Here is a 27,874-nt window from a genome sequence, read left to right on the forward strand (position 1 = left end):
ACAAATGAACGCTACGTGTAGCACAAACTTTGTGTGTCAATCGTATCTTTGATTTTTTTTTTTCAATATACAACATACAATGTTATTTTTTCCATATTTTGCATCAAACGACGACGAATTATCGACAAAGTCATAATATAAATACTCTCTAATCGTAAATAACATTCAAACAGTACAATTTTTTTTGCTTCGCTGGCCGAAAGAAGTCGCAATAAACGTATAATAAAACGAGAATAAGTGCGGAGTCGCGTTTCGCGCATACAGTATTACGGCTGTGTATAGTGTATAATCGTCGGGAGCTTTTGTCGAGCCCTCGGCTTTTAAATTATTTTCGCCGAGAAGAAAAAAAATATCAATTATGCCAAGAGAACACTTTGAGCATTAGCAGGCACCTTACGTCCTATTATGTATATCGCAAAAGAATAAGAATAATATCGTGCAGGTAGAAACTACGTTTCCCTATTTATCAATATTTATAATTATATAAATTGAGATATTGCATTGTTATCCGCTTTTCTTCCCCCCCCCCCTTACTCTCGCTCTCTCTCTCTCCCTCTCTCTCTATCTCTCTCTCTTCCTCGTATACTCTTCTATACATAATATAATATTTGTAAATTTCCTCTTCGTTATTTATCTACGCGATAACATCTATCGAATCTCGATTTCAGACTTCCGGGGGAAAATAAACACGCTTTTATGCATAGGGAGTAAAGATACGATAGTGAAAGTCTATCACGAAGGGTGTCTGTCTGTCTGTGTGTGTGTGCGAGTTGAGGGAACGCGAGAGAGAAATGAAGTATGTGGAATAAGACGTACATAAGAAAGTGGAAAAGAAGAGGATAATATTACAGCAGTGAAAGACGCTTAAGTACACGGGAATAATAATACGATACAAAAACAAAAAAAGAGAGATAACAAGACGAGGAAAGAATTTGCACAGCGAATGTAATAAATATTCTCTGAAATCTTTTTTCGAAAGCATACGCGATCATCGCCTTAGTTTTACTTTTCTTTTTCTTTTTTACAAACATGGAAAATACTTGCGGGTCTCGAGTCGAGCGTTAAGGGGCTGACCTATGATTTACTTATTGCGTTTTTCAAAGAGGGATTCTCACATTCCGCGAAAAATGTCATCAGATAGAAACGGAGAAAACGTATAACACAATATGAGATAATATATACGAGACCACAATATAATTTCTATACGAATATCGTTAAAAATCCTCTCGGAGGATCGAGACATATGAGAGCTCGCTAAAAGTACAGAATACAGTGTGCCGAGAAGAAATCCGCGTACTCCTTTGCCTTTATTTATAATATAATGCATAATCTAATAAACTTCCCTAATACGCTTAATCACTAGAGTTTCGGTTATCCTCGCCCGCTGAGTCGGATTCTCGATGCGCTCGACACGCTCGGCCGCGATTCGCCCTTATTACTTTTATTTCAGTTTGCGTTTCGCGATTCGCGCGCGTATATATAATTTACGTGGACGAGCGGCAGCGGCAGTGTGCGGCGCGAGAGCGAGAGTCCCTCGGAGCGCGTCCAGTCTATCGGTGTGTGAGTGTGTGGATCGTGTTTTTTCTTTCACTTTCCACTCGTGTGGCGCTGTACGGCAGGCAGAAACTTTGGCTTCGTTCTCTCTCTCTCTCTCTCTCTCTCTCTCTTACTCTCGGCGATGCGATTCGCAAAACCGGAGCGCGGATGTGCTTCTCGATCGCTCTTTTTAGCCGAGGGGCGTTGCGCTACGCGTCTCCTCCTTTTCGACTTTGGCTCGTGCGTGTACGAGTGTACTCATTGCTGCAATGATTTTAAAAACGGCCAAAGTCGAAGAGGCCGAGTCGATCGCGAGGAGGCAAGAGAAGAGAAGAGAAGAGAAGAGAAGAGAGCGTAGCCATGAGATTGTTCGAGAAGAAGAACAAAAGTTTCCGCTTAGAAATTCTGCTCGCCGTACATGCCGGGAAACCGGACAGCGTGAGCTCCGAGGTCGGCGGGCGAGAACTCGTCCTATGTGGCCAAATGGGCAAACTGTCCCGGGTGCGGGGCGAACTGGTAGGGATGCCCGTAGGGCGACATGTGGTACGGCACGATGTTCATGCTGGCCATCTTGTGCTCCTTCTTCCACTTCATGCGCCTGTTCTGGAACCAGATCTTTATCTGGCGCTCGGTCAGGCAGAGAGCGTGCGCGATCTCGATTCGACGCCGCCTGGTCAGGTAGCGGTTGAAGTGGAACTCCTTCTCGAGCTCGAGCGTCTGGTACCTGGTGTACGAGGTCCTCTGGCGCTTCGTTTCGCCGTTCGCGTTCACCGTGCCTGGAACATTATGGAAAAGTCAATCGATTAACCATCTGCCGAGCAGTCGTATATATATATTTTATCATTCGCGCGCTCGCAGCTATTAAATAAATCGGCCTATTAATCAGCGGCATTCAATATCGGGCGCTCGTATTAATCGAGCTCATTTCACACAGCTAATTTTATCGCGAGCGCGGAGATTAATGAATTTTCGAATAACGCAAACTCGCGTTACGTGTGTTGTACCTCAATGATTGAATCAAGCGCAACAAAATGCAATTACCCGCCGCGCTCGCGCGAGGAACGTCTTATCGCGCGGAATTAATCAGTCCGCGTTCGAAGGATGATTATCGAAGGCGCCAAGGGAGGCGCGGAACGCGTCATAAATCACAGCGGCACATCCCAGAGAAGCGACAAAAATCAAACCTCCCGCGCGCGCGAGTCGTTGTTTGTACCAGGCACCGATTTCATCCGATTTGCATTATCGATCTCCGCTGCAGTGATTCCATAAATACACACACGCGCTCACGCAGGTGGACTCGAATGAATACGGCACAGATAACGTTCGCTTATGGTGAAGCTCCTTCGGTCCGCGTGACGAGCTCGTTAATTATTTCAACGAGTCGTGCTTAATGCGCGCGCGCAAGAGGTTCAAAGTAACGCATAGCAATCGCCGCTCGGTACTTCAACTTGGCATAGGGACACTCTCTGCTCGCTGCGGGCCGTAAATAATTTCGCGGCGCTATTATTACCTACGCGCAGCGCTGCGGCGGTGCAGTATTTACGAGAGTGTCGCTAATGCCCGCGATAACCGACGCGTGACGCGATTTTCTCGTGAATCTGGCTCGTAATCTAATTAATTTCGACGACGCTCGCTAGTAGGATCGGGCGATAAATCTGGAGAAGAGCCGCTAGAGAAGAAGCGAGGGTGTCTTTGAGGCTAGTGGGAAACGCGTCGTTTCAGCGCCGATTTATCGAGGTTTACATTGGCTATGACTATCGAGCTGCTACCAGCTAGATATACACATACAGAAAAGTCGAGAGGCTTTCGGCTACGCGCTGTTTCGCCTTTATTATGCGCGTCTCAATTCCGCTGCAAATTGCCGGTTTAACCTCGTTGACTCATTTAAAAGTGTTATTTCGCGCGATGCGAATGGCCGAGCCCGGCCGGTGTATCTACTGTGTGGCGCGAGGATGTGTCGCGCTTGACGTCGGAGGTGAACGGAAAAAAATCGAAAAGTTATTCCTCCGTACAGCTGCGCGCTCGATTATTTATGCGATTTCTTTGCGGAATTTCTTCCCGAGCTGCGTCTTCATTACGCTCGATTTTGATTTATGTCGGAGAAATCGCGCGAGGTAAAATATACAGAGGGATATTTGCGATTTTGAATGCTCGCTGAGAGAGAACCGGCTGATTGGGATGTAAACTAGTCGAGAACGAATCGCTTCCGTTATACCCGTGCGCGTATATTATTGGTGGACGAGCTCGACGATAACAGGTGTTATGCTTGACCCATAAAACGGTCTACCATTTTTCACCTCGCTTTACACGAAGCCACGAGTTTCCTCGTGCAGTTTCATTGAATAAAGAATAATCCAGGATTTTTTAATAAACTTAATATCAGCCTCATCAAAATTTGCATTTTAATCGCTCACACAAGCTTCCTGCTCCATCCGATAATTTCCCATCGGCGTGAGGAAAAGTCGCGAACGAAAAAATCTCCTCGTGACAAATGCGCGAATCGAGCGGAGACGGCGTTCACACAAGCTCTACTCGCTGCAAAGGCCGTGTGGGTGCGAGCGGAGAAGTCGTGTGCTGCTCGCGCGCACGCGGATATTAAAGAGGCGGCTCATTTACAGCAATAATGAATGCACTATTAATAGCTCGCGCAAAGCGAGACTCGCCTGGCGAGCAGCGCGGAGATCTTCGCTAGAGAGAAGAAGGAGGAGGAAGAGGTTGGAGAAACAAAATGAGAGAGAGAGAGAGAGAGAGAGAGAGAGAGAGAGAGAGAAGAGGAGGGAATCGTGAGTGGAATAAAGGGGAGGGTTATATTAAAAAAGATAAGGTATACGAAGTGAGAGAGAGAGAGAGAGAGAGAGAGAGAGAGAGAGAGAGAGAGATGGCGGATATGCGAGGGAGAGCGTCTATAGTGCTTTATTTGCTGTGAATCGAAGGTATAAACGATCTATGAGATGAATATTCTTATGTGTTATAGTTGAATGATGTTCTCGGTTTAATTGCGAGATCGCCAATGTGTTCCTAGCCCAGTGCGAGGCATTGAAGATAATCTGAGAAGGGGTAGCAGTATTAAGGAAGAATTAAAAAAGAAATTCCAAGAGGAAAAATAAACCACTGGTACGTACACACACGTAAAGGGAGTGGGAACGTACTGGGACAGAAAAGATCCGAATTGGGGTGCGTGTGCACGGCTTAATGACTGCTGGACTGCGTTATCGCTTTCCTCCCGACTCGGTCCGGCTTCCGACGCGGCCACTTTTTAACAAATAGTTTTCGCCTGTCTGAGCTGCGACTCTGTGCGTGAAGCAGCACGTGGTCAGCAAATTTTTGGCGTGAGCGCTTAATTTTCATAAATTCTCACAATCTCGTCGCCACGAAGGAATTAAACATTCCAGTTGAGCTAATGAATCTTATGCATTTCTAAATTATCACTTAAGAATCGAATAAAAAACGCTAAATCCACTGGCGAGCAAATTACACACAAAGAAGCCAGAATATCCCATCCGATTATCTATCAAACTATCGGAGGGTCGGCGCCTTTTTCGGCAGCATCTGCGGCTGTATAAAGTCCCCTCACGACGACGATTCACGATGTTGGTGATTAATTGCCTCCTGTGTCTCACGGACACGACGTCGCGCGCGCTGTGTGCTGCACCCACGGCCTAAACTAACGGGTCGCCCGCGAGAGTTCGATTGCTGTGCAAGAGGAATCGATTATTTTCAGGCTCCTTTGTTGATCCTTTTGGTGTTGACTGTCGATTTTTCAAAACTCTGCGTCTGTTTTATTTCGCGCTCGCTGAGGGAAAACAAAAATTAAAAGGATATTATTGATAATATCGCTGATGCTACACTCGCCGTGCCGATTCATTTGTCACCGGTCGCGGTTTACAGCGATCGGATCAGAAAATGCTTAAGCGCGCGTAATAGCTATTAATATTAAACGGGCGTGATTTTTCGACCAAAAAATTTTTATCATTCATCAAACGGCTTTTAAAGAACCTGTTTCGCGTCTCGCCGCGCGAGATATATTCCACACGCGAGAGGCTTACAAATAGAAGACAAGCCAGCGCGCGACATTCTTTCACAAACTCGCGCTATGTGGCCCGGCGACTCCTTTTAAAATAAACTTCGACGCGTGGCCCCAAACAGCCACTCATCTCCTCGAGAAAACTCGTCAAAGCTCTAATCGCTATCCCATCGCGTTGGCAGCTCGCTAACGTCCCGAGGCACACATTTGGCGCACTCCCTTCCTTCTCTCTCTCTCTCTCTCTCTCTCTCTCTCTCTCTCTCTCTCTCTCTCTCTCTCTCTCTCTCTCTGTGCAGCATGTAAGCACGAGAAAAAAGGAGCCGAGTAGCCAAGCTCAGCACTTCATTTTTAATGCGCAAAACAAGGATTTGCCGCTGCTGGGAATTTTCTGCGTGCGCCGGCGGCGATGATGAATCGCGCGCGTCGCTGATGCGCGACGACGACAGCGGCGGGAGCGTTGCTGCACTTAAAACTTTTCGTTATCGCGCGAGAGCTCTGCGTGCGTGGATTTGCACATACCGAGAATCGCGGCTGCTGCGAGATTATCGAGCGAACCGGAAGAGCGAATTATAACAGGGCTTCCTTTCTCTCGACGCGCTTTTTGCTGCGGTGCGCGGTTAGCTTGAATGCGAAGTTGTGCGAAATCTCGCTTTATTGTTAATTTAGAAATTCCGGCCTATTTCCGTGGCTTTTAGCGAATTATGTTGTAACAAAAAGACCGAGTCGAGAGCGGCTTTTTCTAAAAATATATGAGAATTTTTTATCCCTCTCGTGAAAATTTCCTCCTCCCGAGCCAATTTCGCTATTACACTGTAAGCGTGAGCGGTGTTTGTGACAAACGGGTTATAAATGGCCGGAGTCGCGAGTCGATTTTGAAAGATCTCTCGTGTTTTCTCAGGCACTCCTACGAGCGATCCTCCAATGAAAACAACAAGCCAGTGGGCAGATCCAGAAACGAGGCGCGGAAGCAAAAAAAAAAAACACTCCCGTGGTTCTCCGAAAATAAGAATCGGCTACACGCGAGCATCAGGTAAAAATAAGCCTCTTCTCTCTCGAAGAAGAAGATGAAGAATAAAAAAAGAAGAACAGCGCACGAAATCGATCGGACATACATCCGCGCGAGGTTATATCCCGGTCACAAGCGCGTCAGTCAAAGCAGAGGCAGTGACAAGTTTGGTACACGGAGCTTCTGGATGCGAAATACCCGACCCGCGGCGTTTCGTTTCTATTAAGAGTTAAAGGGGGGCATAGCGGAAAAGAGTCTCTCTGACTCACAACGACGACGACGACTGACATTGCGCGCGCGAGATGTGCCTTTGACACGGCGACATGGCCCTGCGCTTAAGACTCGGAAGATTCGAGATTGAGAGAACGAGTAGGCGCTCTTTGGGGAACTTGTACGTGAGTGTGCTATATATATATATATACGCCTGCGAGGTACGTGTTTTGCGTTCTTGCTTACTATATTAAACAATGCGATTCTTCGTTTTAAAATAATGATAAAAAACCTTTTAATTACGAAATAATTCGTATTTATACATATACTCGTCGAGATGACCTCGTATAGACGAGCGTCTATACGCGACATCATCACTTGTTGTCTTTGTCCGTGTGCTCCGTTTTTTTTTTCGACGTTGCGACTCGCGTCGCTTCCTCCGGACTGACGTCGCGTTGCGACAGATGCCACCGCGTATTTTCAAGCGCGAGAATCTCTTATCCGCTTGTCGGATCTCTATCGGGAGTACGTAAACGCTGTTAACGTTGCCGCGCGCCTATTTTTGTCAACGATTGTGAAAACTCCGTGCACGCGATTGTTATCCACACGACGACGGTTTCTTTCAACGCTAAAGTTCATCGATATATTGTGCGCGATGCAGTATTATATACACGACATTGAGAGAGAAGAGAGAAAAAAAATCAATTTTCAAGGCTCCGTCGACCGAACTTTCTATATTAAAAAACAATTAATCACAGTTTCTCAAGTTCGACCGTGAAGATTCAATAACGGGAAGTGTATAAGATGATCAATTGATTTCCATGCGCGCGAGCCTCAAACGAATCTCCTTCGTTACAGCGAATAACTTTTGTTCAATTTGATATCATTGTTGAAAAAAATATCAGACGCGAATTAGTCGATAATTTTGCTGCAGCAGTGCAGCGGTAGAGAGAGAGAGAGAGAGAGAAAGAGAGAGAGTTGCGAGACAGCCCACTGCGTGTAACCTCTGGCACACATATCTGAGCCGAGTTATCTGATACGCGGCCGGAGCGCGCGGACCTTTATCGAGTCTCTCGATCTCGGGGGCCGCTCGACCAATCGAGTCATTTCTCGCTGTACGCCGAGTGTATAGAGCGAGTGCGAAGAAGAGGCCGTTTTCGTTTCTACGGCGTATGTAATTTAGTATCGAGAGAAAAAATTGAGAATTAGTCGTTACGTAAGATCATTGTTGCGACTTTAACAATCTCTCGGGTGAAATGCTCGGGCCGCAGGTAAATTGCAATAACGTTTGATTTAATTTGATTTAAAAGCTCGATAAGCGGCCGCGGCTCTCGCTAAAAGGATATAGCGCGTCGTTGAAAATTCTCAGACAGTGAGTTATTTTCAATTGATCGCGAGCAATTACCCCTCGTTGTTCGCCGAGATTTTTATTTGACCTTTTCACATAGAACTTGTCGGCTCTGCTAAAACTGTGGCCATTCTCTTCTAGATCGCTATCGCGCGCTTAGAGGAATGTTCGCGGTCGTGAGTGAGTTATTATACGCGAATCACATGATTACACGGATCGCTTGGATAGGCCCGAGGAAAAGATGGGCAATTTTGAATTTTTCTCCTAAAAACATAATACGAGAACCGCGTTACACTATTAAAAGCCCACATGAAATCCCAATCATCCGAGGAATGCCCCCGCGTGTGCGGTGGGTCAAAGAGAGAATAAGAAGCCAGCGCGTAGAACTGGATTTATGCGCGCGCGACAACGGATTTGCGAAATTCTCTCTTTCTCCGAGCGACAAAGCGATAATGCAGCAGAAGACGCTAACTCGGCGTCCTGGCTTCGGGCCAGCTATTTCGCGCAAGAAAATTCTGCAGCGCGTTGTGGGATTATAAGAAGGCGTATACACCGACGAAAACAGAGGACCGCGGACGGCTTTCCTGCAGGGGGTGATGGATGCGAGAAGACGTCGCCGTGTTCGGTTATCAAAAGTTTCGTTTATTGTGAAATGTATACGAAAGAATAATAGAAGGACGCGACCCAAATAAGAAGGAGCTGTAGGCAGTGTAGCAGGAAAGCGCCGTCGTAAAAAATAAAAGAATGTATCCTCTACGAGCGCATTAGCTCGCCAAAGCGTCGCGGTCGAATCTCTCTCGGCGTCCATGGGCAATTTAAATTTACCTAGGCGTGTTTTGCGTCATTCATAGCTTTGCTCCTCTGATTTGTGATCGTTCTCCGAGCTCGCAGCTGTTTCCGATGCGGGCCAAAGATCTCTCTTTCTCTCTCTCTCTCTCTCTCTCTCTCTCTCTCTCTCTCTCTCTCTCTCTCTCTCTCTCTTACCTCGGCTATACCTTCAAGTCGCGCTTCAAGCTTGCAGGCTATATAATATCAACGACCTGTCGACATTCCGCGAGCGCTCGCGGAAACGCCGATGCGCGAATATAAGCCCCGACGAGATATCCACCTGTTACGAAACGTTCCTCTAGTCGCGCCGATTATTTAGAACGTATAAACAACGACGGTATTCTTAGGTACGAGAGACTTTTGAGAATTTTGGGAGCTATTTGCGCATTCGCGCAGGTATTCGGGTGGGAGTATGTAATTTTGATGACGGAGGGATTAAGCCGATATTACCGCGTGAATATAGCCGAATATCCTCGACGATTTCGCGAGAATAGCAAAGACGAAGAAAAGAGCGAGGCGTTTATAACTATCAGCAATATCTCATCTTCTCTCACGGCGAGAGAAAGGAATTATCCCGAATCTCGGGGGACAATCCTTTGCAGAATATCCGACACGGTACAAGCGTTAATTGAATTCGGTTACACGCGGGATTATTGTGAAGCCGTTTAAATTGTCCCCGCGAAACAAACCTACATTCGGCTCCCTCTCTCAGCAAGCCTCGAAAAAGGAGAGAGCCCTCGCTTTCCAGCCCGAGAGAAAGCCTTGCTCGCCGCGAGATAACAAATGATCCCGGCGCCGGGCGCGCACGCGAACTCTCCCGGCATGTATAAAAGCTCTCCTCCTCCTCTCCGTCCCTTTCGCCGCCCCCGCAGCACACTTCTTCGCGGGCGCGCGCGCGCGCGCGGCATTCAAATTGAAAAGCTATAATTTTTGAATCTATTTATAACTGTCCGAGTGCTCCGCGCGAGGGAAAGAGAGAGAGAGAGAGAGAAAGAGCTCGACACAAAAGAGATGCACGTGGAAGATACTTTAATGGATTTTTCTTTCTGCTAGCCGAGCGCTGTGAGTGCGTATACGGAGGGAGAGAGAGAGAGAGAGAGTGAGAGTTTTTAATGCAGTGCGCCTGCATGTTTATTTTGCGCGTCGTGTTATCGGAGCGCCGCGGGAGGTAATAAATTGAATTATTTCGAAAAAATCCCTCCCGCTCTACACACTGATTAATTATTTACGTTTTCATCGAGAGCTTTCGACGCGCCTCGTTGAGTTATATTCGAAATCGCTCAAGGCCGCTAGCGGTATATTTACTTAAAATCCAGGTAAAAAGCAGGGCATCTACATAAGAAGTCTGCTGGTATAGTATGTAGGACCTTTGTTTTACAAGCGGCATTTCATATGCGCAAAAAATGCCAAGGAGCAGCGCAGCTCTTTGCGCTCAGCAGACGATGAAAAAGAGACGGAGGAGATCTGCACAAAAAAGCGAAACGAAAACAGAAAAGAGCGAAGAACTCACCAGGAGCAGCAGCAGCGAGGAAAGACGACAATGGAATGGCTCTCTCTCTCTTTCGCTCACGTGTATATCGAGAAGAGGGAATGGGGATAGATGCCCCGTGTCTCCATCCATCACTCGGCTGCGGTCGCTCTCCGATCGCCACGACGCACACACATACACACGGGCTACAATCTTAGAATGCATTACCATCCCATAGTATATTTAAAATATATATAGATGTGCCTGTGTGTATATGACTCGCGAGTGCAGATATCGCCGGAGCATCGAGTTCGTGTAACGCTTTGTCCACGTTTTCGCCGCTGCTGCGCGTATGCGCGGCTCGGATAATTAATCGTTTCTTAACGATAGACGCGAGGCTGTTGGACCGCAGGCTTATCGGACGAGCGTTCGGCTATTAAAAGTCATTACGATTATGAGGGATTAGCTCGAGCGTATCCTCGTTTTAGTTTTTGGTGTAGCGGAGTACAGTGTTGTCTCTGAGCTGATTTGAGGGATTTCTTTTAATTAGAATGCGAGATTCCTCATCTTCGAACAGCGCTACCGATCGCATCGGATCCACCGACACACATAATACGCGAGCTGTTCCGATAAAGACCTGATAAGAAATCGAGGGACAAAACTCCTCGCGCAGGACTATCAATCGGAGTCCTCGTTGTGGCGTGCGCTCGAACGTCGGGTGCGTACACACGCGTGTACAAGAGCGGGAAAATTAATGACTCGCCTACGTAGCGGGAACAATACGCAGTCAGCTGTGCGCTGATTCGGTTCTCTCTCTTTCTTTCGCTGTCTGAAAGAACGTTTCTCTTTCTCTGTCTCTCTCACGTATGTGTGTAAACTTGATTATCGTTTCAAGCGGATTTTTCGTGTACTAGCTGGTACACTGAAATTTTAATTCGAGTATATGTGAACTTTTGAAAAATCTTGCGAGAGATTAAAAAACAAAATTTAAGGGATGATTAATTTCCCGACTGATATTTATTCTCGTACACGAGATCGCAATGTAAGCGGCGAGAGCGAAACATTTGAACTCGCGTATACTCACTCTCACATGCAGCAACGCTAATGAAACATCATAAATCATATCATTTCCTCTTCGTGTGCAAGTCCATCAGGTATATACATACAAAGAATCGAGGAGCGTAATACTCACTCGGGGTCTAACTAAACTGGCTTGTGCCGATCTCCTCATGGTGTGTATCACGACCGAAGAGAAAGGCGACCAAAGACAACACAAGTGCGTGATCTTTTCAAACGAAACATACGCGCGGGAGGATTCATTCATACTTCCTTCCTTGCCTCCTATCAAACATCGCGCAACGAGCGAAAATTTCAGGAGTATCCACCCACGCGTCCTTGTCCATCGAGCGGCTGCCGATCGATCCTAACCAAATCATGTGGGCGTCAAGTGCACGAACATAAGTCGGCTGCACGCGAGGAAGGAATTCCCCACCGGTGGCTTTATCGGCGAAAAAATTGATTCGAGCCGCGGGAAAGGTGAAAAAGTTCGCGGCTCTGCGGCAGCGAAAGTTTTATTGCGTTATACTATTTCCTTTTTTTTTCTTCGTCCGTCGAAGTTTCAAGGGTCGATCGGATCGCCGTTTGCGTGATAACGTTTTACGCCGGTGATTTTATTTTTCAACGACTCGCACGTTTTATTGTAAGGCTGCTCTATAAATCACTCCCATAGCGAGAAAAATTTCCACAATAATAGCGACGAGCCCGCCGACAAATTTTTCCATTCTCCGACGCGCACAACTTTCCAATATCTCATTGAAAAACCTCGTCCACACCCATCGCGAAAAATAGCATTGTTTGCATACAATATACCGAAAGCTAAAGTGAAAACCGCAAGACAGCAGCTCTCGTTTTGCTCCTTCGCCGTCAGCGTGTGGTCCGAGTATAACAGCAGCAGCAGCTTTCCTCCGCGCGCCCTCTGCGCTCTCTGTGCTGTCGGTCTCGATCGTCCGGCGCGTTCTTCCTGGTTAAACGGACGCGCGCGGGAAAGCTGTATACGCTTACGTGCGCGCATTTATTTATGGCTCCCGAGGTCGCCGGGGAATCCGCCCCGTGTATGATACTCTTCTCCACGTGTATACGCCACCTTTGCCGTATACGAATGGAGCCGTGCGCGCGTCCTTGATTTCCTCGTGATCGAGACTGGAGCGACTTTAACGTATGGGAGCAGCGGTGAGATTGAATTTATGGCACACTTAGCTTAATGCATTATGCGGACTTTTTATGTACCCGAGAGTTTTGAAGTGTAAGTTGAATTTTGCAGGTAATAGCGTTGGATGGTTGTGCAATGATCACGGAATGATATAGCTAGATGCATAATTTATCGTGAGCGCGGTTTTTCTAGCGTTGAAATTACAGCTGCGTCTCTGTACTCGTTTTGTGTTCGGCTTCGCGACTCGGAGTAATAAATAAACTCGAGGCGAAATATTTCTCATTTGCAAACAAATTGAAAACGCGTCTTTGGAAAAGAGTAGCGAAATGAAAAGCCATTATTCACGCCGCTTACGTATACGTACTAATGATTTAAATAATCTTCGATTTAGCGAGACGAGTGACACGCGCAGCCATGAAATATCGCCGCTTGGGCATGACAAGAAATGAAGCGAAGACAGCGTGTATAACTAAAAAGACCAAAGAAGAAGAAGCAGCAGCAGCAGCTTACGGCAGCGCGGCGCGACTCGCGCCGATTGTTCTGCGCAGCATCCGGCGATTGTTACTCTTCTCCTCACCTCTTCGTCGTAGCTCTCGCGTGACCCAAGGATGCGTCTTCTTCTTCTTCTTCTTCTGCGATCGCCACACTCGCGCCGCCGCCGCCGCCGCCGCCGCTGCGAGTAAGTATTTGCGCGCCGAGAGAGAGAGAGAGAAGAAGAGAGGGACGAGCTGTACTCGACGGCGAATAAATCACGTGGGATCAACGATTCTCCGCGCTTACGTCACGCCGCCGCGCCGCAACGGAGTTCCGATTTAATCGCGCGAGTTCTGGCTCTCGCGACGAACCAATGCTCGTGTCTTGCTATATGCTGTGCTTTGAGAGACACGTGGAAGATTACGAACGAGAGCGCGGCTGTTCTCTAGGATTAAAACTGATTTTTCTGTTCTCGAGCGGCTGCTTTCTTATGTAAAATTAGCCTGCCAGCGCGTCGCAAATCGCATTTCCACGGCTCTCCGAGATTTTGGAGGAATTTATCCCGCTGCCTTAATTATTGCGCTTCTGTGTGTTGCTTGACGTATTGTTATTCCGCGAGGATGTCGTTGATATCGCTGGCGTCTGGATTTATCGGCGATTTTTCACGTTGTTTTAGTTTAGGAATTTACGTACGAGTCTCGCAGCGATTAATGGCCGACGTGAGTTAATTTCGGTAAGAAAAAATAATTGCCCCCGAAGAGACGTACGCGCGGACGGTAAAAGTCGCGCGTGTCTGTGTATCTTGTAAAATTGCCGGATGAATTTTGATCGGCTATAACGAGATATATAATTATACGCGATTATATAAAGTGCAGCTCGTTGGCTCGTCGTTATCATCTTGAAAGAGCAGTTATCACAATCTGCGCAATGTGCATACACACGCGAGTGAATATAATTTTCTGTAATCACGGAAGGAGTCCCTTGAAATTGCTCGAAAATACTTGTAACGATCCTCCGTTAATGTAAATTTTTCAACACAGCATAAACCTTCATCGACAACAGCCATCAGCTAATTCTCCCGAAGCGTAACGCTCTAGAATTACGAAAAGCAAACGTTACGCTTGGCCATTCAAAGAGTCCCGCAACAAAGGTAAACATCCTCTCTCTCTCTCTCTCTCTCTCTCTCTCTCTCTCTCTCTCTCTCCCCCTTTGAGAAATTTGATTTATCGACGCGCGCAAAGTGTCACCCTCTGCGCTCTCTTTTCGCAAAAGTCAACCCATCTCCGTCCGCTCCCTCTCTCACTGTACAAAGGATCCGCATCAGCGCGGCAAAAGTAAAGCAGAGCAGACTTCCCTACACACACACACACACACAGAGCGAGAGAGCGTCGTACGTCTCAAAAAGTCTCTCAACCCATCGACGACAATGAGGATTATTGTTTCGCGCAGTGCAGAGCACAGATCGCCGATATTCCAAGTCGCAGCGCGCTCGTAAATTTCCAGCCTCCACCACCTCGGGGGCTATACCGGCACGGCTGTAGTGTGCCAAAGGGGGCGGTCTGCGGAGTCAGGATCACGTGGAGCGAGAGAGAGAGAGAGAGAGAGAGAGAGAGAGAGAGAGAGAAAGGAGAGCCCCATGGCGAGAGCAGCAACAGGCGGCCCGCTTTTCCTCTAATGTACTTCGAGAGTCAGAGTCTTCTTCTTCTTCTTCTTCCCGGTGCACACGCTACGCAATGAGAATTTATGTGGGCCCATCCGGACGATTTTGTGGCCGGGATTGCGGCGTTGCGCAATTATCATCGGTATATGCCTAGGATTTGAAAACGGGTTTCTTTCGCTTTTTCTTTTTCAACGCATAGGATTTTCCGTAATTATTAATTACGCCGGACTAGGATTCGTTGCGCCCGAAGGTGTGCCTTGCGCAACGCGCTGCGACTGCGAATGTATAACGCGGTGAAATTTCGAGAGCGTAAAATTAATATCCCGTGGAAAAATGCGGTTGGAGTTGATCCGTATACAGCTAGTATTTTGGAAACCGAATAAATTATCGCATAAGGGCCGCGCGTATAGAACGAAGTGATTTATGTAGTGCTCGTTCGCGGTCAGGTGAAAAATTTGAAATCTTTACGGGTTCGATTTTATCAGATCTCGGAAATAAATCTAATCCGAAATTAAGGAACGTAGATCAGCCGGGCGACGCTTGTGAAAGAGCGTCGCACGAGTGTATATTTATGGCGTGTTGAATTCGGTATACGCGAGTATAGTGTATTTAAAAACGAATTCACTTATAAATGCTTAAATTCCGCCTCGATAAATTTTCAAAATATCTTCGAGATTTATACATGCGAGGTCCAATTTTTTTTTCTTCAACCGAATCTCCCGAGAGATGAAAGTATAAATTCTTCGGATTCATACAAGTAATTAAAAGCGATGCTAATGAGCACAGATTACAAAAGGGTCGCCATCCACGATACGAGATAAAAATATGCTAATGCCGTCGAATAAATAACGCAGCGATTAGCACTCAATAAAGCAAAGTGCCCGGCGCGCAGCAGTATAAAATACTGTATATTTACATAGCTTACACACTACCGTATTCACGTGTATTCGCCACCTCAAACGACTCTCCGAAGCGCCCATAAACCGATCTCCCACTCATAAATCTCGCGCAGTGGCCACCGCCGCCGCCACCGCGTATAAGATACAGAGCCAGCTCACCTCTTTATGATCGCTTAAAATCCTTATAAATTTCGACAAAAAGCCCCGCGCCCTATCAAGATGAGCGTACACACGGGGGACAATTAGCGTCGGACATCCGCGAGCGCGGCGGCGACACGCATAAACACGCGCCGGGAGATCGAGGATAGAAATCACCTAGAGGAGCCGCGCTTCTCGCGCGAATGATAAAAAGCCACCGGCGCGTCGTGCATCTTGTGTGGAAAACCAGTTCTGCTCCGAGAGAAGCTTGCGTTTGTACCGACCTCGTACCTCTTTCTCGTTCTCCGGGAGTCGGATAATAAAGGCGTTTATTAGCGGCTTTGAGGAAAGTATGCGAACGCGCGAGTGTTCATTGTGGCGCGGATAAATCATATAGCTAAGGCTAGATAGAGGAGGAAAGTAGGTGAGGCGGATTTAGTCATCGCGTATATGCAAAATTCGAAGAAAGTGTCACGATATTGTTCATGCGAGTGAATTATTGGTCGCGATCGATTCCGCGCTGGAATTTTTCAAGCGAACAGGTTCTAGCATAACTATTACGAGCTGCAAAAAGCGTAGCCTGCATAATTTTCGAGAAACCTCTACACGTAATGAGAAGTCCGGAATATGAAAGTCCGTAGATTCAGCAACGGGTTCCAAGAGCCGATTTTTTTCTAGCAACTCGCGACGCCGCGTAACCGATTTGTAGAGCCGGCCGCAAATGATAGGCAGTTACCGAGCACTTAGCGCGGAATGAAATAAACGTATGGAGGGCTCGCGTTGCAAAATCATTTATACGAGGAAAGCTGCAGCGCGAGAGCGGCGCCTTGAATGAACTGTTGGCGCGCTATTTATCAAGCTAACACGATCGGCAGATAAATCGACGTGATTTCTGCTCTACATAAAATATGATCGAGTAATTGCGCGATTGTACTCTCGCGCGTGTGTGTGTATTAACAAAGAGCGTAATCTCTCTCTCTCTCTCTCTCTCTCTCTCTCTCTCTCTCTCTCTCTCTCTCTCACAAAAGCCTCGATTTGCCTGGCACATAGTATACGTGTGTGTAATAAAAGAGAAACCATCCCCCCGAGAGGCAGAAACTGCTCGCTCGGCGGGATATCAACAAAGGAGCGTCGTCTCGTCGGCGGCCGACTTTTAAAAACGCCGGCTGAGACACTTTTCACGCTCCATTTGCCTGCATTCGAAAATTGCCAATCGCACATGTGCAGCAGTTGTCGCAGGGCTTGACCTTGCGTTTATTTCGTAATACGCACACATGCGGGGATCTTTCCTTCGTCTTGGGAATACACGCGCTCTCGCATACACATAGTCGCGAGAACGAGAATCCTGCACTGCACACACCCTTGGGGTCGGCTTTCCCTCTCCTCCGACTGCTCCTTTCGTGACTCGCTCGCTCGCGCGGGCTTTTATTTATGGCGAAACGATCGACCTGTAATTATGCTTCCTCGGAACGAAAACCACCTTCCGCAACTCCCCTCTCGTACAGTCCACTTTGGTACGGCCCCTCGAAAATCGACCTCCTCCTCTCTCTCTCTCCCTATTTATTTGCCCTCCATATAACACAGCTCGAGCGAGCGAGCGGCCCCGAATCGCCGAGTAATTACGCAATTATATCTTTCTTTCTTCGCTGCAGCCAGGCTTTTCGAGGTGCGGAATTATGTCTAAGAGAGAGAGAGAGAGAGAGAGAGAGAGAAGCGACCGCAGTGTGTACAGCGCCAATGACGACGTGTATACGTGCGTTGTATGTACAACGCTGCGGGGGGAGCTTCTCGAAAATTATTTAAAGCACTGGTTTGCGCCGTATGATCCCGAGCACGAGTCCGTTTATGTAGGATAAGGTAATGACGGTGGCTTTAAACAAATATTAATATCGATTGCTCGGCTGCATTTACTTTGACCTCGGATGATATGGAATTACGTTATATTTTACAAAATTTATCCGAAAAATTTCCTCTCGTATATTATAATTACGAGCAATGCGGAATTCCATTCTTCTTCGACAACAATAATATATCGGTATTTTCCCTTAAATCCCACCGCTGCGATAACAATCTTACGAAACGAATCAATAAACGAACGTTCGCGCGTCCGAATACAAATCTCTCGCGCGCTTACGCGTCTTTGTAAAACAAACTCTCGTCTCTCTCGCGCGCGAGGCCAAAAGTGCACGAGCCTGAGAATTGAAAATTAGCGTTTTCCAATCCAAACTCTTTCTCTCACATGTATATTCCTCTCCCACTACATAGACTCGCTATCGTTCTCAGCTCTTAATCTCGTCTGGCCTCTGAACCCTTTCTCCCGCCATCTCGCGCTTCGTCTTCCCCCTCAACGCTCTCATATAAGCTAGACTCGCGCGCGCGATACTGATTTATACGCGCTGCCCCTATAAATAGAGAGTAGGCCTCGGGAAAAAATTTCCCCGAGACAGCTCTCGAATACTATTCTCGTAAAGCATCGGCCGATCGTCGCGTGCGCGAGTATAGTTTGTTTGCTCGTGAGCCAGCGAGAACGAGCGAGAGATCGTTTATACGCGCGCGGCTCATATTATCGTCGGGCCGGAAAAGCCGATAAATCAATTGAACTTTTGCGCATATCATATTTATTTTCGCATACTCTCTCGATGTACGATTTCTCTGCAACTTTTTTTTCCCCAAGACTTCGCGTGTTACCTCTTATTTCGTCACTATATACAGCTGCTAGCTCGCGTTTTTCGTATATACTGTGCACAGCGTGTACAACGCGCGAGTTTTATTTTATCGGGACTGCGCCATGATTACGTGCGTAATTGCATGATTACACGTATAATGGCTGATATAATTGAGCCGTTGAGCGAGCGCGCAACTCTGTGACCGCGCAAGCAAGCGAGCGAGCCGAGGAGAGTTGATTGTATGTGCACATTTTTCCTCGCTTCTGCGGCTCTCGCGCGGATTTTATACGTACTTTTTTTCGCTTTCAAATTATGAATATAATGACTCTATGCGCGAGGCGCTTTTAAATGTAATGACGCTTTTTTTTCGAGCTTCCAAGGATTTTGACAAATTGTTGCGGTGCGCGGCTGATGGTATGAACGAAAATAAAAAAATGTCTCGGCGCGCGATTATTACAGCCGCGAGCGATTTAATTGCGCTGTGGATGAGGCTGGATTTTCAGCACAATGGTGCAATTCTAGTAATGAGCGTTTTTCGAGAAGGAAGTCGAGAAGATTTTTTAGTGTTGAAAATCCAGCGATTCTATAATGAATCCAATGAACGCTTATTTTTCACACTAATTACACGCACACACTCAGTCACGCGATCTGCTTCGAGAATACACGAGAATCAAACCTTCGGTGTAACACCTCAATCCTCTCGAATTTTTCGCTCCGACGAGATCAGTCGAGTGCTTCGCTCTCGAAATCCCCGAGTGTAAAATCAGGCCCACATAACTCTCACATATTTTCACATCCACGTAATGCACAGCCGAAGCGAAGAAGAAGAAGTAGCGTCGCGCGATCTTACACAAAAGCTCGTCGCGGGCATACAAAGCGGGCTCCGAATCCCCTTCTAGGCCCACACGAGCGAGCGGCGAAAGTCGCGAGGATGAGGAGGACGAAGACGACGACGACGACGACGAGGACGGCGAAGGAAAGGGCCCCCCGGCCTCACAATGCGGCCCCTGATTTATGGCCTGGCGCACATATACATAGAGTTACACACGATATCATAATACCATTAATTCTTCGTCAAATTCCCCGCTGACTGAATCATACTGGCCGCGCAGTAAATCACGCGACGACTAATGTGAACGCTCTCTCTCTCTCTCTCTCCCTCTCTTATCTTCAGCGTTGTGTATAGCTTTGAACCGCGGGGGCAGGTGCAGTTTCTTCGACGCGCGTATGTGTGCGTCTCGCGAATTTCGTACGGGGTCAGATCGGTACGCGGGAATCTCCGGAATGCCCGAACGATGATGGATTCTCGAAAGGAGATTCATGAGCTCGTGTGTGTGTGTGTGTGTGTGTGCGGAACAACGGCTTCTTCTTTTCTCTCTCTCTCTCTCTCTCTCTCTCTCTCGGCCTCTCGTTTTTCCGGGGGCGCGTAACGAGCGCTAAAGAATCGACTTTGAATCGTAATGTGACGGGTTGCGTAATGGATGTTTAAGTCGAGATATTAATTGTTCGGAGAGTCGGTAGTTTTTTTTTTCTTCGGTCTATACGTGCGCCGATACAGGCGGTTCTGTGTATGTGTATCAACACCTTGGGATCATTTGTTATACATTCTCGTTTGGGACCGTTGACTGCGCGCGCGCGAGACTGCCTGGGAATATCATCGGGAAGGAAAGAATAAACGATGTTATACACTGTAATACAGCGCTCCAAAGGACGGAAAACAAATGTTGCGTAGCTTATCCTTATCAAGCCATTGTCGTGTATTCGCGAGGACGATTAGCATGTCGCGGAACTTTATTGTATACTCGTGTAACATCGAGCTGCTCGGCTATTTTCTCTGAAGCAAGCCGTGTAATTCCGTAGCTGAAAGTTCGCTAAATTTAAAACGCTCGAATCCAAAAGAAAAACAAAGCCTGTGCGTGTACAACAGCGAGTTTTCTCAGCGATTCGCGAGCAGCTGATGGCCGGCGATATTTAAAGAAGAGAAAAGGCGCGCGAGCCGATGAAACACTAAAACAACAGGCTCTCGCAGTCTTAAGCCTTTCTAAAACAATAATCCATCACCACGGGCTTTCTTCCGCGTCGCTCTCTCTCTCTCTCCCTCGATACGCTCGAAAAGTGACCTCATAGAGTCATCTCTTCGCGCGTGCGATATAAGAGACACTCGCCGATCACATCCTTCTCCCGCGCATTTCTCGAGACGATCTTTCCTGTACAAAACCCGGTATACAGCAGCAGCGCGCGGTTGTTGATATTCAAAAACAGCCATCAATCAGGCATATTTATAGTCGTTGAGAAATGACGGAGAACTCGCGCTCGCTCGGCCGCTCTGATCCGGTGATTTATCCGGGCGAAGGTCCGAGAGATACTCTATGCTAATTCTTCCCGAAAAATGTTCAATCCACACGCGCGCGAGCACACTTTGTTTAAACATCGAGAGCTTCCATGGGCGGCACAGCGGCGCTTTGTATAAATAACGGGCAGCGACGTGTGGCGACGGCACATGAAACGCGCGGACTTTATCTCGCTCGCGCGCTTGAGAAAAAAATATCCGCAGCCGTCGCCGAGAACATGTGCGACTTCCTTCTCTTTGTGCGAGAGAGCGCGCGGCATAGTCGACCACACATGGATCCCGTACTGCACTTTTTCTTTTTCACGTATCTCGGCTTCTCATGGGAGAGCGAAAGACTATACAACTGGTGCATGTAAGACACTTGGATCGTGCCGAAAGCTGAGGATTGGCTAATGGCTCGGTTATTGCAGCGGACTTTTTTATTTCTAAGCGGGAGGGCTCGTGTGTGCTTGTGTTCTCGAGAGCGCATTGGGCGGAGTTGAGATTTTTTTCGAGGGCTGCGCTTATTTATGGAGTTTTTGGGGACGCGTTTGATCGTCGAGCTTGCGCGGCTGATTTGAATATTTACAAATTCTGAGGTCTCGCTTGAATGGACGCGCGAAAAGGCGCGCGCAACAATGGATCATTACTCAGTATCAAATTCTAATTATACTTCGGTTGAGTAATGAGAAAGAAATGCTACAAGGCGCTTTGTGCAAGCAATTTCTGAATCGCACGATGAGCATTGTGAGGATTACGTAAATTTATTTTTACCTCGTTCTGCAATTTCATCTCGCAACTTTCACGGCGCCGCGTCGGAAATTAATCGATTCGAGTTACCTGTGTTCTTGCTAATGCGACCTGCTTGCGACTGACGATTTCGCCGGCAATCTATCGCGCTATGCTAATGTCTCGAAGTGTATCAGCCGTTCTCGCGCACAATGAATGGATATATTGGATATAGGACAAATAACGAGAGAATTAGAATTCTACATTTATTGGCGCGTTCGAGTCGCTGTAAGACGGAGCTATTATAGTTTCGGAAAAACAAACAAAAATACACTACGGAATTCCTGGACAGCGTAAATATTTTCGACTCGCCTGAACTACCGGTAGTTCGGCAATTTTTTCAAGTGACTCATCGCAACACTTCATATGGATAGAAACAAACGGTACTCACTCTGCCCAATGTGAACCCTCTTCATCCAGGGATAGATCTGCGGCGGGTTACCCCCGGAGCCGTTGCCCTTGTTCGAGGAGTTGTTGCCGGTGCTGCTGGTGCTGGACGTCGAGGATGCCGGCGACGAGGCGGACGAGGCCGTCGTCAGCGTGGAGCTACCCTCGCCCCCGCGGCCACTTCCACTGGGCGGCGACGAGGCCGAGGCGGCCGCGGCAGCCGCGGACCTCGACGAGCCTCCTGCCGGCGAGGTGAGCTGTCCGCTGACACCGGCCTTGCTGGTCCCGGGCCCGAGACCCGGTGCCGGGCTGTTTCTCGCGTTCGTCGAGGTGGTGAGGTCCTGGGGCGAGGCGACGTTCGTCGAGGCCACCGACTCGGCGTACTTGCAGCTGGAGGTCGAGGCTCCGGCCGCCGCTGCCGCTGCCGCCACCGCAGCGGCCTGCAGCAGCGGACTCGTGGGATCCGGGTGCAGCTGCTGCTGCTGCTGCTGGAGGTGCTGCTGGTGGTGCTGGTTCTGCTGGGCAGCGTGGAGGTTGTGCTGCGAGGTCGCCGTGGCGCTGAGCCGGGGCTGGGGCTGGAGCTGCGTGTAGTCGATCATGCCGGTGGGCGCGGGGTGCTGCATGGTCGCGGCCGGGGTCGCGTACGGGTGCTGCGGGTAGTGCTGCTGGGGTGAGTAGCAGGGCGTCGGGTAGCCCGTGCTCGCCGTGTTCGGATTGTAGTAGTCGGCGCCGGCCGCGGGCGAGGCGGCCTGCAGGGGCTCACCCGGTGAGGCAGCGGTGCCCCGAGGGCCCTGCTGTTGCTGCTGCTGCTGCTGGGCCTGGGCGTTCGCGTAGCAGGACGCGAGCGAGTTGACGAACTGGTAGGAACTCATGGCTGCTGCTGTGGCGGTGATCGTCGGAGGACTGAACTGTCGAACTTTGCTCACTCGTTCTTGCTATGGGGCCTCGTTAGGTCTGCAGCCGCGTCATCGTCGCTCGATTATCTGACACTGGGACGGCTATCTCTCACGACGTACCGCCGCGCGACAAGGAGATCGGCATCTCCGCACCGAGTCCAACTCGCGCGTGTTCACCAAAACCTGCAGGCTCCCGTCACTGATTCCTCCCTCGGCGCGGCGTCAAGTGGTACACACTGTTTTCTCCCGTGTAATAACGACTCGATAATGAAGGGCTCGTGTGTGCGTATCTGTCGGCGGTGCTTTGCGAGGTGCCGCACGCCACCACGTGCTTCCACAGGGCTATAAAACTGTCTTCCGCTTCTTTACGACCTCGGCTCGGCAGAGCGAAGAGCGGCAATTATAGACTGCGAGAAGACAGCGCTGCGGCTGCGATGTCTAAACACTAGCGAACGAGATAGAGAGAGGGAGAGCTCGCGGTGGGGCAGAGCGGAGGCTCTGTCGGATCTCCCCCTGCGCTGCTACCAGGCGAACAACAACCCCTTCGTGCACTCGCAGCAAAAAATATCCGGGCAGGATTTCTTCACTTCAGCTCTTTGGCACACTGTACGTCTTCTCGTGAACTCGCAGCAAAGTCCTTGACCGAGCAACTCCAAGTCCTCGTGGAAACGAACGAATGAAAAAAAAAAATAATAATAAACCGAGAGAGCTGCGGGTGCGTGAACCGAGGAAGAAAGTCCGTATAAAGCGTCTCCCGTCGACGCGCACACAGGTGCTTCCACTCGGAGCAGCGAATGGTTAATGCGTTGCGTGCTCTCGTCGCGCGACTGCGATGCGTGCGCGGAAGGCGGTGGTATCGTACTGAGAGAGGCAGGCCTCGCGGATCCTCGGCGAGCTAGCAGAGGCCGCCGGCGTGTGCTGCTGCTGCTGCTGCTGCTCGCGCGCGGTAGCTGTCACGTGCCGAGCGCTGCTGCTGCTGCTGCTGCTGCTGGCGTGTCAGAAGTTCTCTCTCTCTCTCTCTCTCTCTCTCTCTCTCTCTCTCTCTCTCTCTCTCTCTCTCTCTCTCTCGCTCGCTCGCTCTCGCGGCAGTGGCGACGACGACCAATCCCCGTCGTTCGTCAAACCTTGATTGGTCTCTCTCGCCGGCGCGCCGGATTCTTCAACCCCGTTCTCTCTCTTGCTCGCTTGCTCGCTCGCTCTCTCCTTCTTTTTCCTTCTAGAGCGCCGTCGCGCCGATGTTGTAGCCGCTGCTGCCGCCCGCTTCGCCGACAGTGACAAGCCGAGTGAAGAGGGGTGTGTGTGTGTGTGTGTGTTGGAGCAAGAGAGAGAGAGAGAGATGGGGAAGGAGAGGGGAGAGCACGTCAGGGGGGCTAATGGAGAGATATTCGGGAAGCAGCCGAGTTTCCCGGGGTGGTGGGGGACAGTCAGCGAGAAAGAGTGGGACTGTGTGCTCTTATTCTTGTTCTTCTTGCCGAAGAGGCAACACACACGCTGCTGCTGCACCTCGACGTGGTCATCCTCGTCGGACGTCACCAACGAGATTATCATGCGCTTCGCGATGTGGTCCGCGATTAGCCGCTGGTTCTATTTTCATTTCGTGTGTTTGGGACTCGATTCACGCGATTAGTGCCTTTTCCCTCGGCTACTCGAAAATTTACCCGTACTACTCGGAATTAGTAAGTAGCCTCGATAATCGAATCCTTTCAACCCGAAGGCGTCGTAAAATCCCTAATCCGACGCAACGGCACCTTGCAGTTCGCAGTCTCGTCTAGTGCTTCCTGGGGTTGTCCGCGTGCAAGTAGAGAGGGGAGCGCATAAGTCAGACCGGTGGCGGTCGCGGCTGACAGTTTTATGAGAGTTTGATAGCCCCGCTCTCTCTCTCTCTCTCTCTCTCTCTCTCTCTCTCTCTCTGCCTTCCTTTTCTTTCTCTTTCTACTCTCGCGCCTCTTGAACGGCCTAAACCGCGCGCTCCTCCTCTCGCAGTTAGTCTTGTAAGAGCCTTCCTTCGGACAAGTGCAGCAGAAACGGAAGAGATACACACCGAGGGATGGAATATACATACATATAGCGGAGACACGCGCGCGTATACAAACGCAGCGCGCACTCTTTATTGTCCCATAAATTCAAACCTGTTGCCCCGCAGCCGCAGCTCTATAGAAAGGAGAGAATGGCTCCGCTGAAGCGCAGGAGGTTTGAGTTGAAAATTGCGACGATAGTGCATTCATAAAAGAGGTGATCGAATTGATGAGTAGACGTTCGAAATTCGTGACTCTGGTGTACTACTGCATACGCGTGACGTAGTGCATAAGCGAGAGCAGGATAGCGAGTGAGAGAGAGAGAGAGAGAGAGAGAGAGAGAGAGAGAGAGGTGCGAAGTGTAAAAGGGGGGCTAGAGAGAGAGAGAGAGAGGTTCACGTTCACGCGGAGAGGGGAGAGGAGGAGGTCAGCCGTAGGAGGCGGAGCCCTCATCCTCTCTCTTTCTCTTTCTCCTCTATCCCTGAGACCTGGGATCCTAGAGAATTTTTGCAAAAGTGGCGCAGAACACGTGAGTTGTGAAAAATTGGAGTGTATATTTGTAATGTTGTCTAAAAAAATTTTAATTCTGCAGGAATTACTAATATTTTTAGTAGTTGGTAATTTGAAAATTCATCTTATACCTCTTTCTATGAAATAAAATTTTAATCTCGATCAGATGTCTGAAATTATTTAGAACGTTTATAAATTGTAGATCCTTTCAAGTAGTATGACCAGTATTATTATTGATCGTTTCGATTATAAAATAATGAAAACGACACTATAAATTATATTCACGACTGCAATAACGCGGAATCGAAAGAAAAATCGGATTCCTCGATCTCAACTTGCATAATTTCCTCGCAAAGGTTATCCTCGTATTGCATAAGATTTATACAAATATCAGCTGCATCCGAGCATCAGCGGTGATCTAGGAATGATCTACGTACACAGCGATAGCCTCTTTTAGTCCGGATTTTGTCCACCAGATGAGGCGAGAGTGGTGGTTACCGACTGAATTGAAACTCGCGCCCGCCTCCTTGCTATCCCCACCAGAGTAGCGACTCTCGCACGACTACCCCCACCAGTTCAAGCTGTCCCCCTCCGCCTCCTCGATCGGCTGTCCGGTAGTCTCTCGCGGTCTGCGGCAGTTCGCGCGCCACGGGGGATTCCCCTCCATGCCGCGAACTCGCGCGCCTGTCTCTCTCTCTCTCTCTCTCTCTTTTTCGTTCTCCACCTCTGCTTCGTCGTCTACCTTCTCTGCATACTTTGCTCGACAGTTGCTCGCACCCTTTGGCTCTCCGACGTTCTACGAGGAACATATATACCGCTAACTCGATGTATTTTTAATTACTTCTTTTTTAGTAGAAAGTCGTCATTATCAACACACTAAGAAAGTAGTTCAAAAATTTACCAATTCAAGCCTAGTGCATGATATATCTCACCTATGCCAAAACTGTCTTTTATTTGTTCTGCTTGGACCGCTGATACTGTAACTGCATAGGAGGCAATAAATTATAATTTAGTAATTCTCTATTGTCCTGGGTCTACAAATTGAAAATCTCTAATTTACCACGTTTACAATTCAGAGCACCTAATAAAATGTAAATGTATATTCTGTGAGCTCTTTGCTATTTCGAATTTTAACTTGAAGCGCCATCTATCGAACAACGCTGGAACTACTTTTTGTGAGAGTAGAAATTTGAATATTTTCATGATTTTTCATTGAGGCAATACTTTTTCCAAGACTACCTGTACACAGTATGACAAAAAATTCAAAGCTTCACAGATAAGCGTCGAAACCAAACCGTGTATGGCCACGAAAGATCGGGCGAGCAAATAAAAAAGAAACGATCCAACCCTTTTAAGGTCGCCTTGAATAAGCACAATCCATATATCCGGCCCTTTTTTCCGCGCACCACAGATTCAGTGCAAGAGCCATATAGGTACCGTTTGCATTCACGGCTCTGCCCGTCAACGAAGTCATCCACGTCACCTGGCGCAATTCAGTTCCCTATAGATGAAAGAAACGGCAGCAAGAAGCCGCATGATTAGACCATTTGGACCGTTCCGCCGGCCAGTGACCGGCCCGAGTACGTGCCGGTGTACATTTGCAGCTCTCGCGCGCGCGGTCCCCGCGTCATCGGAATTTCTAATAAAGCCGCCGAGGGCCGCAAAAAACGAGTGCATCCAGAGAAATCCTCATGAATCAAACGTCCTACAAAACGTGCCGCCGATACAAGCACGCGTGGATATGTGGTGCTTCTGCGATGAACTGCATTATGTGTGAGATTTCTTCTGTACCGAGGGGGCTTGCTATTTTATGTTGATATAATTGTTATCTATTGGGCACGTTTTTTGTAGGATGCTTTGACTTCATTTTTTGCTTGTGTAATATTAATTAGCTTACTTTGTTTGCTTGCGTTTGTATTTATCTTGACATTTACTGCATGTTGATATATGCTTTAAGAGTTTTTTTTAAACGCATAACTGGCTCACTGCCGAGTCTTGAAATTTATTTGTTACAGAAAAATATTTACGTGTTGGTATATCATAACAAATACCAAAGGACTTTATATAAATTCAAAATTTATACAAAATTATTTAAAGAAAAGTACTATTGAATTCAATCGAGACGCTAAAGTAAACCAATTCTCGACCCCGAACTGGCCATGATAAATTGCCAAGCCTATGGGAAACTATCAGTCAAGTACAATATCGACCCTTCCATTCTTTGTGTGTACGGCTTTGCAAATAGTAGGTCTGAATCTGTTGTCTTTTTTTCTTTGACATTTACAAAATTTTACAATAATTGTTCTGCTTTGAAGATAAAGTATTTAACATTCATACTTACCATTTTAGTAATAAAACACATAACAATCAATCAATTTATTTACTAATTTTATATTTTTGCTATAAAATATAATATTCTTTTACTAAAATATAGTTACAAACTTTTTATAATTTATTAATGGACTAGTAAAGTTCATGGAAT

The 27,874-nt window shown here is 48.0% G+C and overlaps 1 protein-coding gene across 1 annotated transcript; it reads right to left on the reverse strand.

Moving 5' to 3' along the window:
• Positions 1 to 1,006: 1,006 nt before the first annotated feature.
• Positions 1,007 to 22,843, reverse strand: Scr (sex combs reduced). Its single transcript, NM_001134924.1, has 2 exons — positions 21,976 to 22,843; positions 1,007 to 2,312 (listed from the first exon to the last, which is right to left on the reverse strand). The coding sequence occupies exons 1-2, from the start codon at positions 22,841 to 22,843 to the stop codon at positions 2,008 to 2,010; spliced, it is 1,173 nt and encodes a 390-aa protein (NP_001128396.1). The 3' UTR covers positions 1,007 to 2,007.
• Positions 22,844 to 27,874: the final 5,031 nt, after the last annotated feature.

This window comes from Nasonia vitripennis, chromosome 4 (assembly GCF_009193385.2).
Source record: "Nasonia vitripennis strain AsymCx chromosome 4, Nvit_psr_1.1, whole genome shotgun sequence".
In the NCBI taxonomy this organism is placed as follows: Eukaryota; Metazoa; Arthropoda; class Insecta; order Hymenoptera; family Pteromalidae; genus Nasonia; species Nasonia vitripennis.

Coding starts and splice junctions, on each gene's coding strand:
- Scr (NM_001134924.1), bottom strand. CDS start 22,843: ATGAGTTCCTACCAGTTCGTCAACTCGCTCGCGTCCTGCTACGCGAAC. Junction 2,313..21,975: donor GAGGGTTCACATTGGGCAGA/GTGAGTACCGTT, acceptor ATAATGTTCCAG/GCACGGTGAACGCGAACGGC.